General features: G+C 41.6%; 1 protein-coding gene across 1 annotated transcript in view; it reads left to right on the top strand.

Moving 5' to 3' along the window:
- The first annotated feature begins 17 nt into the window (after nucleotides 1-17).
- Nucleotides 18-19,010, top strand: part of LOC143282321 (serine incorporator 5-like) — a 29,052-nt gene continuing 10,059 nt past the window's right edge. Inside the window, exons 1-10 of the mRNA XM_076587924.1 lie at nucleotides 18-368; nucleotides 4,421-4,588; nucleotides 5,180-5,358; nucleotides 6,362-6,438; nucleotides 7,503-7,596; nucleotides 9,348-9,391; nucleotides 11,246-11,416; nucleotides 13,991-14,086; nucleotides 14,548-14,794; nucleotides 18,361-18,406. Of these exons, the coding sequence (XP_076444039.1) occupies nucleotides 348-368; nucleotides 4,421-4,588; nucleotides 5,180-5,358; nucleotides 6,362-6,438; nucleotides 7,503-7,596; nucleotides 9,348-9,391; nucleotides 11,246-11,416; nucleotides 13,991-14,086; nucleotides 14,548-14,794; nucleotides 18,361-18,406 (1,143 nt within the window). The 5' untranslated portion in view covers nucleotides 18-347. The remainder of the gene's footprint in view (nucleotides 369-4,420; nucleotides 4,589-5,179; nucleotides 5,359-6,361; nucleotides 6,439-7,502; nucleotides 7,597-9,347; nucleotides 9,392-11,245; nucleotides 11,417-13,990; nucleotides 14,087-14,547; nucleotides 14,795-18,360; nucleotides 18,407-19,010) is intronic.

Below are 19,010 nucleotides of genomic sequence, written 5' to 3'. Positions count from 1 at the left end.
ACTTGAAAACAAAACAAACGAGCTTCTGTGTTATGGAAGATCCCTGATTGGTCTGTCATCGGTAGCTGCCACCCAGAAAAAAAGTCAGATTCTTGATGAATAATTTAGACGTTTCGGTTGTAATTTAATGAACAGAAACCAGTTTGACTTAAACAATAAGAGCACAGTCGAAAGTGATTATTGTAGTTTGTAAAATTATTAGAATAAAATAAAAATAAAATAACTGTCTAAATTACTTATCCTACTCTGTTCAGAATACTTCCACAGGTTTGTGGATTTTTTTTTTCAGGTAACATTTAGCTTGAAGCGCCACTGACTGCCTTCGTGAAGGCAAAGCTGAAGTGAAGATGGGATGCTGCACGTCACAGGTTGGTTAAATCTCATCCTCTTTTTCTTCTCTTCTTTCCGTTACACGACCAACATTGACTTGCCGATGACTCTGTCGTGGTTCATGCATGCTGGGTATTTTCGTGTCTCCATAACCCACCGATCACTGACATGGGTTACAGGATCTTTAACGTGCGTGTTTGATCTTCTGCGTGCTTATACACACGAAGGGGGTTCAGGCACTAGCAGGTCTGCACATATGTTGACCTGGGAGATCGGAAAAATCTCCACCCTTTACCCACCAGGCGCCGTTACCGTGATTCGAACCCGGGACCCTCGGATTGAAAGTCCAACACTTTAACCACTCGGCTGTTGCGCCCGTCATCCTGATCCTACAAAAATTCTGCATATTCTTCTTCTTTCCGTTACACGACCAACATCGACTTGGCGATGACTCTGTCGTGGTTCATGCATGCTGGGTATTCTCGTGTCTCCATAACCCACCGAACACTGACATGAGTTACAGGATCTTTAACATGCGTGTTTGATCTTCAGCATGTGTATACACGTGATTCGAACCCAGGACCCTCAGATTGAAAGTCCAAAGCTTAGACCACTCGGCTATTGCGCCCGTCAAATCTCATCCAGATCCTAAAAAAATTCTGCTTCTTCTTCTTCCATTAACGTGTGTATTTGATCTTCTGCGTGCGTATACACACGAAGGGGGTTCAGGCGCTAGCAGGTCTGCACATATGTTGACCTGGGAGATCGGAAAAATCTCCACCCTTTACCCACCAGGCGCTGATACTGTGATTTGAACCCGGGACCGTCAGACTGAAAGTTCAACGCTTAAACCACTCAGCTATGGCACCCATCGCTTCATCATCTGTCTTCTTGAGTTCTCTTCCTCCGCTTATTTTGACCTTTTTCTACATCTTAATCATGTCTTTGTTAGAGTTTCAACTGGGATTATTGCTATTGAAAAGCTTTAAACAAAATTACAAGTACCTTGTCTTGTCTTGTCTTGTCTTGTCTTGTCTATAATCCTGTGGTAATCCCTGTAGAGGACAACAATCCACTGGGGGTGCGCTCTGGATGTCATGCCTGTGTGCGACCGTTCAGCCCCCTAGTTCAGGCAGGGGAACCCAGGCCCCACTCAGCATCAGTCAAAAAAGAAAACAAAAACAAAACAAAAACAAAAACTGTACTCCTCTGTCTCAGTCAGTTTGTGACTATCAAAGTGTCATCTGCAGACTGCCTCAATCTCTCCAATTGCTTTCATTAGATCATCTCCCGGTATATACATACATACATATATATATATATATATTGTTACACGATCTTCAGTTGTCGTTTTGTGTTTGTGTGTGTGAGAGAGAGAGAGTGTGTGTTGCTATTGTTGATTTAACTTGTTTCACTTTCAGCCATTGTGCCAAACGGATATTTTTAACTTACAACATAAATGCTGCTTAAGATTAAAGATGGTTGACAACATAGCATACTTCATCTCAGTGAGGCATCTTCTTGAGTGAATCATTCAGTCTGGAACCTATACAAGCAAAGAAACGTTGACAAACCTGAAGCAGTTTAGTGATGTGCTGCGCTTTTCGTCTGTAACTGCTGCCACAACACCTGTAGTGTGAGCGCCTTGCGGGAACATCTAAGGTGCTGACACTGCAGTACTGGAAAAAGAAAAGGCCCAAAATGCTAAAAAAGATCCATGATGGTAAAGTCCATGTGAAGCACAAACTGCAGCCTGCTACAACTCAGTGCCAGAGAGGACATGATGTCATTATGAACATATTTGGATGATCCATTGCAGGACAAAAAAACAGGTGGCTAAATTTTGTTGTTGTTTTTGTTTAAACAACTAAAAGTGCCTCTCCTGTTTCCCTCACAGTCACACCATCAGGGACTGGAAGACCCATACGTAGCACCGATGAAGCAGCCTCCATCGGCACCACTCTCAACAGCATCATGCTGCAATGTGTGGAGCATAAACAAAGTGCCATGATCCCCCAGATCCTCAGTCCATCCAGCCTCCCCTACCCCAGTACCTCTCCATCCATACCTGTCCCACATTCTTTCTTATAATTGAAATGAAAGAGCAATGAGGGTAAGAAAGTAAAGTATTAAACAACAATAAATAGGAGTTCACTTGTCCATTTAAAAGGCACACAAATTTCAAATCAGTGCTGCGAATGCTACCAAGTCAGCTAGCACACAGACAAATTTGTGTGGCTGCTTCTGGGTCTACTTTGGTCCACGCTTGCCAGGACTACAGGCAACTGTTTGCAGCTTGCTGGCAGCTCCACATTCAGTTTCTGCTATAACAGTTTAGGGAAATGAATTAGAATGGAGTCATTATTTACTCATTTTATTTTATTTTATTAATCTTATTATATTATTATCATTATTATTATTTGTTATTATTTCATCTTTTTTTTTATCCACCAAGGGAAATAACAGCATCCACCCAAGTCAAACTCATATTCATAGTAATTAGTGAAACAAAAATCCAAATGTTGATTGTTGCTCCTCAGCTTTAAGAAGAAAAAGGAGAATCAATGATTTTCATATTAGATTTTTTAAAATTGCATTACAGCAAGACCACTACCTGTCATGATCTACCAAGATCACTTTCAGTTTATGTTTGTTTCTTTGGGTATTTCATGATCAACAAAGACCATTTACAATTTATCATTTTATGGTTTTTTGGGTTGTTGTTTTTTTGTTGTTGTTGGGGTTTTTTTTGTGTGTGTGTTTTTTTTTTTTGTTGTTTTTTTTTTTAATTTGTTTTGTTTTTTTGGTTGTATTTTTGTTGTTGTTGTTGATTTGTTATAAACTTTTCCTGTGATTGTGTGTGTGTGTGTGCGCGCGCGCGCGATTGTGTGTGTACAAGTGCACTGAATATCATCATAAAATCACATTTAAGCTCTTCAGACTAGTTAAGTACACAATTTATTCAATGATAAGTGACATAGAGGTTTGCTTCCAAATAGTATTTTCACAAATTAGTTACTTTCTTAAAAATTTTTTAAAAAAGCAAAAAAAAAGCAAAGGCATTAATTGCAGAATCTCTCTCTCTCTCTCTCTCTCTCTCTCTCTCTCTCTCTCTCTCTCTCTCTTTCTCTGTATTCACCATACTGTCTTGATATACTGAGATATCTTTTTTTTTCTTTTTTGATGGCAGGATTTAAAAAGAACATTGTATTGCGTACTATATTATCCTAAAAAAATTTCAGTTCTACCTCTCTCTGTCTCTGTCTCTCCCCCTCTCTCTCTCCGTCTCTCTCACTGTCACACTATCTAACAGACCAGAAGGAAACTATAATATTGATCAGTTTTATTTGATATACATGTGCTTCTCCAGCCACAGAACTACCAGTCATCATTTGCTTGTGCTGATGCTTATTACAGGACACAGTCAGCATGTTTGTCATTATGATGTAGCGTGCTTAACTGATGCCATCTACCTTGATCCAAACCAAAACTTTCCACACATGTGTCATTTGCATAACAAGCACACACACTGTGGCAGGTTGCTGATGCTGTAACAGTGTGTGATACACTATACAGGTAAATGTCAGTTTCAACTTTTTCTTGTCATTGGTAAATTAATACAGCTGTCATCATGTTTGTTGTTTTATAAAGTAATCATCAGTCAGTGTCAGAAATTCTGTTGTATTGTTATCTACATTTATCCTTAATGTAAGGTATGCTTTGTAATTTAATCCTGATTATATATGTTTAATGTTAATAATTAGTTACTTTTCAACTTTTTCTCTCTCTCTCTCTGTCTGTGTCTGTCTGTCTGTCTCTTTCCCTCCCTCCCTCAGTTTTCAAGAATATGAAAAGATGTACATTCATGTGCGTTTTAGTTCAGAGTTTAGTATGGTGTGATATGTATGTGTATTCATGTGCTAACAAATATATGGATACATATATATTTATTATATATGTTATATGATATATATATGAATATAACATATAAGTGTGTGTGTGTGTGTGCGTGTGTGTGTTTGCTGCTGTTTTATGATGCATGATATAATTATTTCATGTCACAATGATAAAAACAGAGATATTTCCCCAGCTTGCATGCTGCTGTGGGCCGGCCTCTTGTGGCCTGTGCTGCTCCTGCCTCCCTCCAATCCGGGAGTCCACAGGCACGCGAACCATGTACACTCTTCTGCTGACCCTGGGCTTCATTGTTCAGTGCCTCATGCTGGTTCCACAGGCACAGGAGTTTCTCGCTGAACAGGCAAGTGTTGCAAGGATTGGATGTAGATGTGACTATGCCAACATAGTTTTGGAAAAAGCAGAAGCAGAAGAATGGGTATTTATGATGCAGTTTACTTCCTTAGCACAAGTACCTGAGTGCTGACAGTTATCATCAATGTGGGGTGGGGAGGGGAGAGGAGCTGGATGACTACAAGAATTAACAACTACACGATAATCAAGACGTACAGGCCAGACAAATGGAATATGTCAATGACAAGGTACACAGACACACACACGCACACGCACAGGCACACATACACACACGCACGCACACACACACATGCACACACTGTACCATACACATCTGACATCGACATTATCTCTCCTTGTTCCACAGATTCCAGAGTTTAACAGCACATGCGTCACACTGTACCATACACATCTGACATCGACATTATCTCTCCTTGTTCCACAGATTCCAGAGTTTAACAGCACATGCGTCACACTGTACCATACACATCTGACATCGACATTATCTCTCCTTGTTCCACAGATTCCAGAGTTTAACAGCACATGCGTCACACTGTACCATACACATCTGACATCGACATTATCTCTCCTTGTTCCACAGATTCCAGAGTTTAACAGCACATGCGTCAGCATCTTTGCAGGGGAGAACTGCAGCCGACTGGTGGGCTATGAGGCGGTGTATCGGATGTCAGTGGGTCTGGTGGCGTTCTTCGCCATCCTGATGGTTCTGACGCCTTGCGTTCCCTCCTCGGACCACTGGAGGGCGTCCTTGCAGAATGGGTATGCCAGTGAAGAGACTGTTTGCTGGTGTGCTGTACTATACTTTATTGTATTGTAGTGTATTGTATTGTATTGTATTGTATTACTTTTGTCACAACAAATCTCTGTGTGTGAAATTTATGCTGCTTTCCCTGAGGAGAGCATGTCATCACAGTGCAAGGCTTTTTTTTTATTATCATTTTTTTTCTTGTATTTTTTGCAGTTTCTCTGTCTGTGAGTATGTTTGTTTTACTTAAACATTCGGTTTTTGTACATGTATAGTTTTGCATGGGACAGCCCTTTGATTGCACTAGTTTCTTTAACATGTGCCAAATGCATGCATGACATTGATTTTATCGTCTTGTCCAAGAAGACAAGCACCCCGATCACCACACAAGGTCTTGTGGAGTGGGAAGCTAAAAGTAGATAAAATAGAAAATCCCAGTCCATTTATGGATTTTGGTGTGACTGTTGGGCTTTGTGACTGGTGGATTGATTGCTGGGCAGTTGTGTGGCAGTTTGTTTTGGTAATGTTGTATATATATATATAGATGAATCTATGTTGAGTTTATGTTTTGTGTCTGACTCAGACTACAAAGTGGGTATGTGTGTGTGTGTGTGTTTCTGTCTTAAATTTGAGTGTAATTTGGCAATGAAATGCGCATAGGTAGATTATTCAGTTGGTCAGCTAACAATCACGGTAATTGTGAATTTTTTCCCTTCAACTGTCTTTCTTTTGCCACAAAAATTGTGTTTACATTAATTTACTTACATATATATATATATATATTTTTTTTTTTTTTTTTTTTTTTTTGTTGCTTGTTGGTGTTTGTACTAAAAATGGTCGAATTCAAAAGTTAGTTTGACTGTACTGAACCTGCTTTATATGTTGGGGCTTTTTGTTTGTTTGTTTTTGATTTGTTGTTTTTTATTCATTTGTAAATAAGTTAGTTTGGAATAAAAACTTACAGATTCCCCTGGTAATGTTTTCGTACAAATGATTGCTGTTGTTTTCTTTCTGCAGGTACTGGGGTATCAAATTCCTGGCCCTGTGTGGCATGTGTGCTGGAGCCTTTTTCATCCCCAGTCAGTTCCGACTCTGTGAGTACATCAGGATCAAAATGTACACCATTTTGCAACTGCACACCGCACATCGCATTGCATGTCAGGCTTTCTCAAGCACCAGCTGTCACATGAGACACATTTTGGGTCACGCGCAGTGGGTGTCACAAAAGGGAACCATTTCTATTTTCATGACGCTGCCTTATGAAACACACCATTGGAAAGCACCATGAACCACAGCTGGGCCACATGACAGCATGAAAGGTTAAGGTTAAAGGTCCCATTCCCTTTTATGGCCATAGGGGGCGGTGACTTGAGTTTGACTGTGTCTATCACTCTGTGGCTTGGCACAGGAAGACTGGGCTCATGCCCCTTCCCTGATCGAAGTCAGGTAGCCGTTCACACCTAGGTGGAGTGAGAACAATCGGCGTAAAGTGCCTTTCCCGAAGACACAGCACCATGCTGAAAGGGATGTCAAACCCTGATCACTGGCTAACACTGAACCAGAAGTCTCATGTCTAATCGATTCTGCCATTGTCAGTACAAGACGACGTGTAATTAAGGCAGTCAAGCTGATTGACATTGAAACTGACCAGCTGATATGTCCAGAGTTTCAAGTCTGGTTGATCTCACTGTCAGTCGTTTGACCTATTCACCACAAAATCAGTGGGTTATTATTCTAATTCAGTGGGTTATTATTCTAAATCAGTGGGTTATTATTCTAATTCAGTGGGTCAGGAAAGAAAACAACAACACTCACTTTCTTCCTCCACAGTTGGCTACCCCGGCCCCCAAAGTGTGTACTGTTATTTGTAGATTGTCCGTTGTGCTCTTGGGTATGTGAAACAGTTTAAATATGTGTTTATGTTTTTGTTTGTGTATGTGTGCATGCATATGTGTGTGGGTGGGTGGGTGGGGGAGAGCGGGAGGGGGTGTGGGGGGTGGGGTTGAATGTGGGTTTGTGTATGTTTGAAAATTGTGATACTGGTTGTGCATTTCCTGCATGTATGTTCATGTGCATGTACCTAATGTGTTATTCCTTTTGTTGCAACTGTGTGTGTGTGTGTGTGTGTGTGTGTGTGTGTGTGTGTGTGTGTGTGCAGACTGGATGTACTGTGGCATGGTGTGTGGCAGTCTCTTCATCATCCTGCAGCTTCTACTGTTGGTTGATTTTACCTATGCCTGGAATGCCACTTGGTGAGTGGAGTGAGACCAGTGCCTGTCTGTCTGTTCTTTTCATTGCGTCTGTCTGTCTGTTTCTGTTGTGTTTTGTGTGCCTTCGGATCATACAATGCCTCCACTTCGTATTCTTTTCTTTTTTTCTCTTTTTTTTCCCCTTCCTATCATCAGTACTCTCATGCCTCTCACTCCGAGACCCCCGTACTTGGCCATACCCAGGTTCATCTGCTGCAGTCTCAGCTCTAGCAGTACACAGGAAACTGTTGATGTTAGGTCTTCTTCTTCTTCCTCGTTCGCCTCCCGTTAGATGAGCAGCCCAGTGTCCTCGATGAAGGCTAGGCTGCCGTCCGTCTCAGCTTCTCCAGGGTGCCGTACAGCTTGGCTTCCACTGCTGTCGGTGTTGGCCAGTACTGCCTCCTGGATGCAGCATGTGTCCTACAGTCTTGAAGGATGGATGTTAGGTCTCAAGGTGGCCACACATCAGAGGAGACCCTGCGCTTCTGCCAAGTCATTCGGGTGGTGTTCTGTAGTGCCTGATTTAATGTACAAGGGACACCAGCTACCAAGCTCCCTACTGATGACAGCAATTGCTTAGTTGTGGAGTCAGACTGAGTGAATGTCTCCCCCCCCCCCCCCCCCCCCAGAGTGGAGACCGTCACCACATCCCTCCAGTAATGGTCCTCCGTCAACTGACCACACCAAAGACCTTTGACCTACTTTGTCATCTTTGTGTGACAGTTTTTAAGCATCTTTCGTTCATGTGATTTTGTGTCTTTTTGTTTGCTTGATTTCATTCTTCACACTTAGTTTACAACGACAGTGATTACACTTAGTTTACAACGACAGTGATTACACTTAGTTTACAATGACAGTCATTCCAAGGCATTTAGTTAGCAATCTCTTGTGGATCAGTCTCAGTTTACAGCAACAGTGATTACAAGGCATTTAGTTACGTGGATCAGTCTTAGTTTACAACAACAGTGATTACAAGGCACTTAGTTACATGGATCAGTCTCAGTTTACAGCAACAGTGATTACAAGGCATTCAGTTAGCAATCTATTGTGGATCAGTCTCAGTTTACAACAACAGTGATTACAAGGCATTTAGTTATGTGGATCAGTCTCAGTTTACAACAACAGTGATTACAAGGCATTTAGTTAGCAATCTATTGTGGATCAGTCTCAGTTTACAGCAACAGTGATTACAAGGCATTTAGTTAGCAATCTGTTGTGGATCAGTCTCAGTTTACAGCAACAGTGATTACAAGGCATTTAGTTAGCGATCTGTTGTGGATCAGTCTCAGTTTACAACAACAGTGATTACAAGGCATTTAGTTACATGGATCAGTCTCAGTTTACAGCAACAGTGATTACAAGGCATTTAGGTACGTGAATCAGTCTCAGTTTACAACAACAGTGATTACAAGGCATTTAGTTACATGGATCAGTCTCAGTTTACAGCAACAGTGATTACAAGGCATTTAGGTACGTGAATCAGTCTCAGTTTACAACAACAGTGATTACAAAGCATTTAGTTACGTGGATCAGTCTCAGTTTCAGCTCTGTTAAGGTCAAGATGTTTGTGTTCATTTATTGTCAGGATCAGCATTGATCTGTGTGAACTCGGATTAGGTCAAGATGTGTGTGTATGAGGGAGAGAGAGAGAGGGTGTGTGTGTGTGTGTGTGCATGTGTGTTCATTTGTTATAATCATTATTGAGGTCAAGATTGTTATTGTCATCATCATTATGTAATATTTTGTCTTTTCAGGGTCGGGCGTCGTTATGGCAAGCGAAACACCTGTGGTTATATAGGTAAGGGAATGCTTTGTGTGCAGCAAGGTGTCACCCAGTGGTACAGATTTTATTATCATTATCATTGTTATTATTATTGATACTTATGTAGTGCCTATCTTTGATCTTAGACTAAATTCTAAGGCGAAGCACTTTACAGAGTCATTTGCATAACAGGCTGCCTACCTGGGTAGAGCTGACTGACGGCTGCCTTTAGGCATTCATCATTTGTTTCCCATGTACTGATGATGACAAAGATATGGATGCCTGTTATAGCACCTATTCTCAGTCAGTGACCAAGCTTTAAATGCTTTACGAACACAGAGTCAGTTGCACAACAGGCTGCCTACCTTGGTAGAGCTGCCTTTAGGTGCTCATCATTCGTTTCCTGCATCTTTCAGTCAGGTTTCAGTCTCACACACACACACTTCACACAGACATGTAACTTCTAACTTGAAAGACTGTTTATTACCCTGCCATATATAGGTATCCACACTCCATTTTCAGTGGTGTGCATGCTGGGTATGTTCTTGTTCCCATAACCCACTCATCCTTATATATATATATATATGATAGTCAGTCATGTCCGACTATGACCATCAGGACAGCAGAGGAGGCAACTGCTGTTCCGACTATTTGGGCTAGAATTTGATTATAGTGGAGAGTGTCTTGCCCAAGTTACATCCCCACTCTCTTGGCCAAGAGGGTTTTAGGACAGTCGGCGTTGGGATGGTTCCCAGAGGCCAACTAGCCCACAAGGCTGCAGCACTAAGAACCAGTGCAATTTTGCCTCCTAGTTTGAGAGTCATAGTCCTTCACAAAAGACCAAGCTGTAAATGATTTCCCATTGACTGGAGAAACCATTGATAATACAGCTCTCACTTTGCTGTTGGCCCAAATGTAAAACTTATGTCAAACTGTGATATAAGCCGAGTGTTGAGCGGAACCCACTCATCCAGCCATGCTTTCAATCACGCACACCCAGACACATGTTCATCAGAGTGGATTTTTTCTTCAGAATTTGATTCTCAATGCAGGGTGAGAAAGTACTGGTGGGTGTGGCATCTGATCTCATGCAATACGATTTTCTGGCTTCCTAGGGAGATGTGTTACAACTAGGCAAATGCTCCATGCTGATGTGTTGTCAGAAACATTTTAAACTCATTTTTGTTTCTTTATTATTTATTCCATTTTACTTTTTTTTTCAAGTATATTTTCGATCAGTTGCTTTATAGGTATACATATATATATATATGTTTTTGTTAGTCTGTTAATGTGTATATATGTGTGTGTGTACACGCGCGCACGTGTGTGTGTGTGTGTGTGTGTGTGTGTGTGTACTTGCAGCTAGTAAATACTTGTAAACTGCAAGACCAGCTTTTGTTGCAACTTGGACCAGTCCCGTTTGAAAACCTTATGAAACTGATTAAAGATGATTATTGACTTTCACTGGCATTCTAAATGCACACAAAGGTCAACAACACATTTTCTGCATGCTTTAGTAAACGGTTTGACTGAGTTCTGTAAAATTTCACACACACACATGCACACACACACACACACGCATGCACATACGCGCACACACACACACACACACACACATATATATATGTCTTTCTGCTTGTCTGTTTCTCTGTCTATCTCAATGTATGTATGTGTGTGTGTGGGTGGTGGTGTTTTTTTTTTTTTTCACAAGACATGTATCAACTAATGGCTACACTTTGTGAAATATACAACATGCTTTTATACTGATAGTACATTTGCAGTATCGAAAGATGAACAGGGATGTAAAATAAAACGAAAAACAACAACAAGCAAACAGACAAACTCAGGCAGAAGCAGAACGCAGTGGAAAGGGAGGGAACTGTGTTTCAGCCACAGGCCTGTGCTCCACCATCTTCTTTGTCATCTGCATCCTGGGGATGGTCATGCTGTTCTGGTACTACGCCCTGCAGGACTGCACCACCAACCGTGTCTTCCTGGGCGTCAACACCGGCTTCTGTCTCCTCATGGCCTTCATCACCATCCTCCCCTGTGTCGAGTCCAGTCAGTGGGGGTTTTGTGCGTGCGTGCGTGCGTGTGTGGCGTGTGTGTGTGTGTGTGTGTGTGTGTGTGTGTATGTTGTGTGTGTGTTGTGTTTGTGCATGCGTGTGTGTGTGTGTGTGTGTGTGTGTGCGTGCGTATGTGCATGCATGTGTGTGTGTGTGTGTGTGTGTAAACAGAGTGAGTCTATGTTATAACCCAGTGTTTGGTTGTCTCTGTGTGTGTGCGTGTGTGTGTGTGTGTGTGGTAAACTTTGGCACAGGCACTTCCTCTGAAAATATGTTGTTTTGCAATACCAAATTTGGATTATACATAGTAGGAAAAAAAAAACCCATAGCATTCATACCAGTGAAAGGTTGTGAGTCTCCCGATTGAAGCTGTACTTCCAGATCATTAACAGTTTATTTCATTGAGGCTCGGTCTGGATCCAACACGAGTGAAGGGTGTGTGTGAGAGAGGGGATGTGTGTGTGAAAGAGAGGATGTGTGTGTGTGAGAGGGGGGATGTCTGTGTGTGTGAGAGGGGGGATGTGCATGTGAGGGGATGTGTGTGGGTGTGTGTGTGTGTGTGTTATGTACCTGTGGCTTTGTCTTCCATTATTGCAATAATACTCATCACTGTTAAAGTTTAACAGAACTAATCTACACAATCAATCTGAATTTTATTTTCAAAGCTTACAGACAACCTGTATTGTGAACTGGGCAGTAGATAACTATGGTAACTTCAAGCCTATAAAGTGAAACTTTTTTCCAACTTAAATCTGACCCCTGCATCTTATTGATTACATGTGCCCTGTATGTGTGTCTGAGAACTGAAGTGTGACCACCACTTGGTGTCACCTCTCACAACAAACTCAGTACTTGACAACACACTTGATCACAATACAGCCACACAATCAAACTGAATAGTAACACTGACATGCTTCATACTTACTGCTGTTTGATTCAACATTGTTGATGTTCACCACTGTATGGAATTGAAACCAAAAATCACACATGTTGACCAATTTAAAGTGAACATTATCATGATTTGCCCTTTGGGCTGAAAAGAAAAAAGCAGCCTTTGAGTTGGGGATAAATTTATGGTGTGAAAATAGAGAAATCAGAGGAGCAAACTTGGCTGCAAAACAATGAAAAAAATAAAGATTGAACATGCAAAGCAAGATGGCAGTTGGGACTGTAAGCAGAGCTGGCTGACTGGATTCTGATTGAACAAGTTTATGCACTGGGGCTTGATAGCAGAGTGAGTTTGGCTGAAAGCCTTAGAGTGGCAGAAATTGTACCAGTAAATGAAAAAGCAGGTAACATATGAACGGTGTAGCACAGCCTAACTGATCAGTCGACTGAAACAATTTGGATTCCTGTCCAGTTTCTGAAGTTACTACCCAGAAAACATTTGGGGTCTGCAGAGCCATTCTGCTTCAATGAAAAAAATAACACTTTTTTTTATTCAGTTTTCATGAGTGAATATTTTTATTCAATTTTCATCCGTCAGCATTTTTAGCGATAAACCTGAAAATGAAAAGCAAAAGGTAACATAAAGAAAATTGCTCTTGATTAGTATTAATCTTGATCCCTATGCTGAAATGAAAAGCAAACACAATATGAAAATAACAGAATGCAGGAGATACCATACACCCATGATAAATACACAGTCTGAACATAACATTGAATATTATTGAGAAATGTTGTCATTCAGATATTCACAATAATTGAACATCACATCCAGTTACTGTGTAAGTATGTATAAGAAAGTATCAAATAAATCAGCTTAGAATTATGGATGAATATTTTCATTAATTGCTAAAAGGTTATTAATTGGTGGAGATAAATAATCTGTTCAGCAGACATCTGGCAGAAGGAGAGGCATGGCTAACACATATGTATTATGCTCTTGAATTTTGTATCAATGTCTGTTTGTTTTTTCCAAAAGGACTTATGCCTGCGGAAGGCTTTCTTCAATTTGACATAAATACAAGTGGTACTTTGCAAACAAGATGATAAAACATAAAACAGCAGTGGTTATTGTTATCATGTTTTATTATATCAATCAGTATGGATGACTTTGTTTGAATGAATGATGAATGAATGATATGGATACTTATAGAGAGCCTTTCCTCGGTCGGAGACCAAGCTCTAAGCACTTTACAAACTCGGGGTCATTTGCACAACAGGCTGTTCACCTGAGTAGAGCTGACTGACGGCTGCCATTTGGCACTCATCATTCGTTTCCTGTGCCATTCAATCAGATTTCGGGCACGCACACATACACACTCAGACAGACATGTAACATTTTACGTGTTATGCAGTTTTGTTTATTTACCCTGCCATGTAGGCAGCTATACTTAGTTTTCAGGGGAGGAGGGGTGGGGGGTGCATGCTGGGTATGTGCTTGTTTCCATATCCCACCAAGTGCATATACACACAAAGAGGATTCAGGCACTAGCAGGTCTGCACATTTGTTGACCTGGGAGATCAGATTAAACTCTGACCTTTATCCACCAAGCGCCGTTACCAAGATTCAAACCCGGGACCCTCTTTTGGTACATGACTGGAACCTGTCCGGCTGTGTGTGCAGGGAACCCCAACGCCAGCCTGCTGCAAGCCTCGGTCATCAGCCTGTACGTGGTGTACCTAACCTGGTCAGCACTGACCAGTGAGCCTCCCGAGGAAAGTGAGTTTTGGGTGTTCAGCAAAAAGAACAGTGAAAGAGAGTTGTGCTTGCTTTGTGTGTGTGTGTGTGTGGAAGGGAGCAGGGGGAGGTGCATGGGCTGGGTTGACAGGAGGTGAGGTGGTTAGTTGTGGGGCTATTTGCTTGTTTGTTACTGTTATTTGCGACACTGTTGTGTACCTGCCTCCTTTCACTGGAAGAGAACAAGCGGATTGATAGATGATTATCATGACTTAACCACAACAGGAACAAGCGGATTGATAGATGATTATCATGACTTGACCACAACAGGAACAAGCGGATTGATAGATGATTATCATGACTTGACCACAACAGGAACAAGCGGATTGATAGATGATTATCATGACTTGACCACAACAGGAACAAGCGGATTGATAGATGATTATCATGAGAGAGAGAGAAGACGAAGTTCCTAACAAACATGGTGTTGTCTCCATTGGCAGTCGACAACATCATCGACACTCTGACCGCACGAGCCAAGCACGCCAGTAGGGAGAGCGTGACCATGGCAACAGTGGCCCCCATCCCCACAGTGGGCCCCCCTTCCCGACAGGTGATGGTGGACATGGAGAACGAGGCGATGAAGAACGTGTCCTACAGGTGTCGCCCCGAGCCCGCCTTCCCCAAAGGCGACCTGGTGTCAGCATATGCTGGGCTGTTGATCAGCTTCATCATGGCAGTCTACGCCAGGTGGGTGAGCGTGCTGGTTGGGTCGGGCTGCTGGATTGGGTGGATGTAGCTCTTTCGTCAGATTCTGCCCCAAATACTGTACCTGTACCTGTAGGTAGAGGGCCCTAGCGATCGAGATTGCGCCATAATTTTAGCTCGATTGGCCAAACGAGCTAAGTTTGTGACCTGATACAAGTCTGTGTCAGATACAAAACATAAGTGTCAAAGAATTGATAGACAGACAGAAATACGAAAAAACTTAGCCGTATGAACAGCACAGGATCAGGAGTCAAGGTGGCTGCTGGAAAAAGAGGGCGCTAGGCAGGGATACACAGGGGAGGTAACCTACTTCAGGAGGTTATCGGCCGTAGCTACTTTTGTTTTCTCCGCATAGGCAGGTGGTAGTTTGCACAGGACAGGAATCAGACCCCTGCCGGAGTCTGCACTAGTGGGTCACAGTAAGTGTGTTACTTAAACATAATTTTAGGAAGAAAATTTCCTTTATAACTCATTGAACTCTGCGTCTGACCATTGTGTAAAAAAAAAAAAAAAGTTTTATTATTCCATTCAACCCCCAGGGCGTTTACACTCTGGGCAGGTTCCCAGTCATAGGGATGCAGAAAAACGAAGAAAATATACAGAAATTGACTAGTTTTTCCTCAACAGTGGTCACAGCTGGAAATACTGTAGAAGTTAGTTCCCTTTGTTTGCAGTTTGTCCACATGTAGGAACGTAAACACATTTTTGATGAAACAAATTTCGATGTCAGTCAGAGCGCTGCTGGGGCGCAGGGTTGAATGAGTTAAAACAGTTACCCAGTTCTGACATGTGCATTAACCACAAGCCAAGTTGAAACAGTTTCCCAGTTCTGACATGTGCATTAGCCACAAGCCAAGTTAAAACAGTTACCCAGTTCTGACATGTGCATTAACCACAAGCCAAGTTGAAACAGTTACCCAGTTCTGACATGTGCATTAACCACAAGCCAAGTTGAAACAGTTTCCCAGTTCTGACATGTGCATTAGCCACAAGCCAAGTTAAAACAGTTACCAATTTCTGACATGTGCATTAACCACAAGCCAAGTTAAAACAGTTACCCAGTTCTGACATGTGCATTAACCACAAGCCAAGTTAAAACAGTTACCCAGTTCTGACATGTGCATTAACCACAAGCCAAGTTGAAACAGTTACCCAGTTCTGACATGTGCATTAACCACAAGCCAAGTTGAAACAGTTTCCCAGTTCTGACATGTGCATTAGCCACAAGCCAAGTTAAAACAGTTACCCAGTTCTGACATGTGCATTAACCACAAGCCAAGTTAAAACAGTTACCCAGTTCTGACATGTGCATTAACCACAAGCCAAGTTGAAACAGTTACCCAGTTCTGACATGTGCATTAACCACAAGCCAAGTTGAAACAGTTTCCCAGTTCTGACATGTGCATTAGCCACAAGCCAAGTTAAAACAGTTACCAATTTCTGACATGTGCATTAACCACAAGCCAAGTTAAAACAGTTACCCAGTTCTGACATGTGCATTAACCACAAGCCAAGTTAAAACAGTTACCCAGTTCTGACATGTGCATTAACCACAAGCCAAGTTGAAACAGTTACCCAGTTCTGACATGTGCATTAACCACAAGCCAAGTTGAAACAGTTTCCCAGTTCTGACATGTGCATTAGCCACAAGCCAAGTTAAAACAGTTACCCAGTTCTGACATGTGCATTAACCACAAGCCAAGTTAAAACAGTTACCCAGTTCTGACATGTGCATTAACCACAAGCCAAGTTGAAACAGTTACCCAGTTCTGACATGTGCATTAACCACAAGCCAAGTTGAAACAGTTTCCCAGTTCTGACATGTGCATTAGCCACAAGCCAAGTTAAAACAGTTACCAATTTCTGACATGTGCATTAACCACAAGCCAAGTTAAAACAGTTACCCAGTTCTGACATGTGCATTAACCACAAGCCAAGTTAAAACAGTTACCCAGTTCTGACATGTGCATTAACCACAAGCCAAGTTGAAACAGTTTCCCAGTTCTGACATGTGCATTAGCCACAAGCCAAGTTAAAACAGTTACCAATTTCTGACATGTGCATTAACCACAAGCCAAGTTAAAACAGTTACCCAGTTCTGACATGTGCATTAACCACAAGCCAAGTTAAAACAGTTACCCAGTTCTGACATGTGCACTAACCACAAGCCAAGTTAAAACAGTTTCACAGTTCTGACATGTGCATTAACCACAAGCCAAGGGAACTAACTAATGCAGTATTTCCGGCTGTGCCCTCATGTGACAGTTTGGAGAGAGAAAAAAAAAGGTCAGTTTTAGTATTTTTTTGTTTTTGTTTTTTTCTGTGCATTTCTTCACATCAGTATGACCTGCCAAGTCTGTAAACTGCCTGTTGTACATGCACATGTCTTGATTACCCTTACATTTTTTTGACACATACATGTGTGTGAACATGCAGAAAACAGCACAAATACTTTTCAGAGTGTCCTCTCTGGTGCTGAAATTATCAGGAAAGACTGCCTGCTGTCCTGTCACTCACACCAGTTCAGTGCTATAAGCCCCCACACTGCTGATTCCGAGTCCCCCATCCACAGCCACACCCAGGTTCATCTGCTGCAGTCCCGGCGATGGCAGTCCACAGGGAATGTTAGGTTGCCAGGAGACCACACTATAGAGAAGATCCTGCCTTGCTGCTGAGTCATTTCAGTTGTGTTCAGTTGTGCCTGTTGTGATTCAACATGTGCCTACTAAGCCCCATACTGACAACAATAATCACTAATTAATGGAGCCAGACTGAGTGAAGATCTCCCCAGGAGTGGAGACTGCCATTACTTCCTAACAACAGTCCCTCGTTAATCTGTTGACATTGAAGACAGTAGCTCACAATATTTTTTCTCTTTTTTACGATGCTGCTAAGGAGGTCCATTTAGGTTTGGGACTCCATGATGTGACCACACTGTTTCCTTTCACAAACTATCCCAGCATCAGCCAGTCTTGAGAGAAACAGCCACCTGTAGTATTGGTCAGGAAATAAGCAGCAGCAGTTCCAAAGACACATCTGTGAAACAGACGACCCAGGATTGTGTGATGGCAGTCTTCCCATTGGAGTCCATAGCTTGCTCAGCTGTGGGTTGAAGCCAGCCATGGGCTTCATGAAGAATCTCAGGTCTGTTTGGGCTTGAACACACGTTCTCCCAGCTGTCGGCCCATGATGCTAACCACTTCTCAGTGGCGACAGACTGAACTTTTGTTTAAAAAGAGAAATGAATAAGATATTACACAAATGCGTCCGCCACAGACTAAACACTCAAATGAGGGCTTGCAAGACCACATGGGCATAAACACACACATACTTACACACACACACACACACATATACACACACACATACACACATGCACGTATATGTGTGTACACACACACACTCACACACATACACACACACATACACACACACACATATATTTGTGTGCACACACACACACACACAAGCATGCACATACGCACATACCATTACTGACAGTCTTTATATTTTTCATTGATGCCATGCTTTTCTGTCTATGTTTTCAGTGTCAGAACATCTACCGAAGCGCACAAACTGGGCATACGGCACAAGGTGGTAGCTATATTAGTTAACACAGTAATGCATTCGAAAATTTTTGTTCTTTTCTCTGGGTTGTTTTTTTTTTTTTGGAGGGGGGGGGGGTTGTTTTGTTTTAACTCACATGATACCTTATTCATATTGATGTTTTCCTCCTGAAATATATTATTGCAAAGATAACAAAATTAAAACCCAACATGCAGTGACACTTTTGTGTAACACCATGGAAAAGAATTGACACTGTTAAACAGAACAGAAGACTTTCAGTTTTAGTAATCAAACTCTCAACTGTTCTTTCAAATAAAATAAAAGTTTTGTAATGCTAAAAGTAGACAGGGTACAGTTTAATTCTTCTGCATAGTATTCAATATCAGAACATGAATTTTTGGCGGTGATAGAAAAATTGACTATTTCTTTTGTGTGTATTCATCTGTTTCACATCTATACAGGTAGCTTTTTGCCACGGCTCAAACCATCTATTTGTTATAACATTTTCTTTCAAGTTAAGAAGAATGATATTTTGTGAGATAAGTGAAAATATTTTATTTTCACATTGTTCATTGAATATTCTTTTATGATGGAAAACAGTTTTCATGGTATGTTTTTTTGTTGTTGTTGT

This window comes from Babylonia areolata, chromosome 5 (assembly GCF_041734735.1).
Source record: "Babylonia areolata isolate BAREFJ2019XMU chromosome 5, ASM4173473v1, whole genome shotgun sequence".
Classification (NCBI taxonomy): domain Eukaryota; kingdom Metazoa; phylum Mollusca; class Gastropoda; order Neogastropoda; family Buccinidae; genus Babylonia; species Babylonia areolata.
The sequence above is the reverse complement of the archived record's forward strand: the minus strand, read 5'-3'. Positions and strand labels throughout refer to the sequence as shown.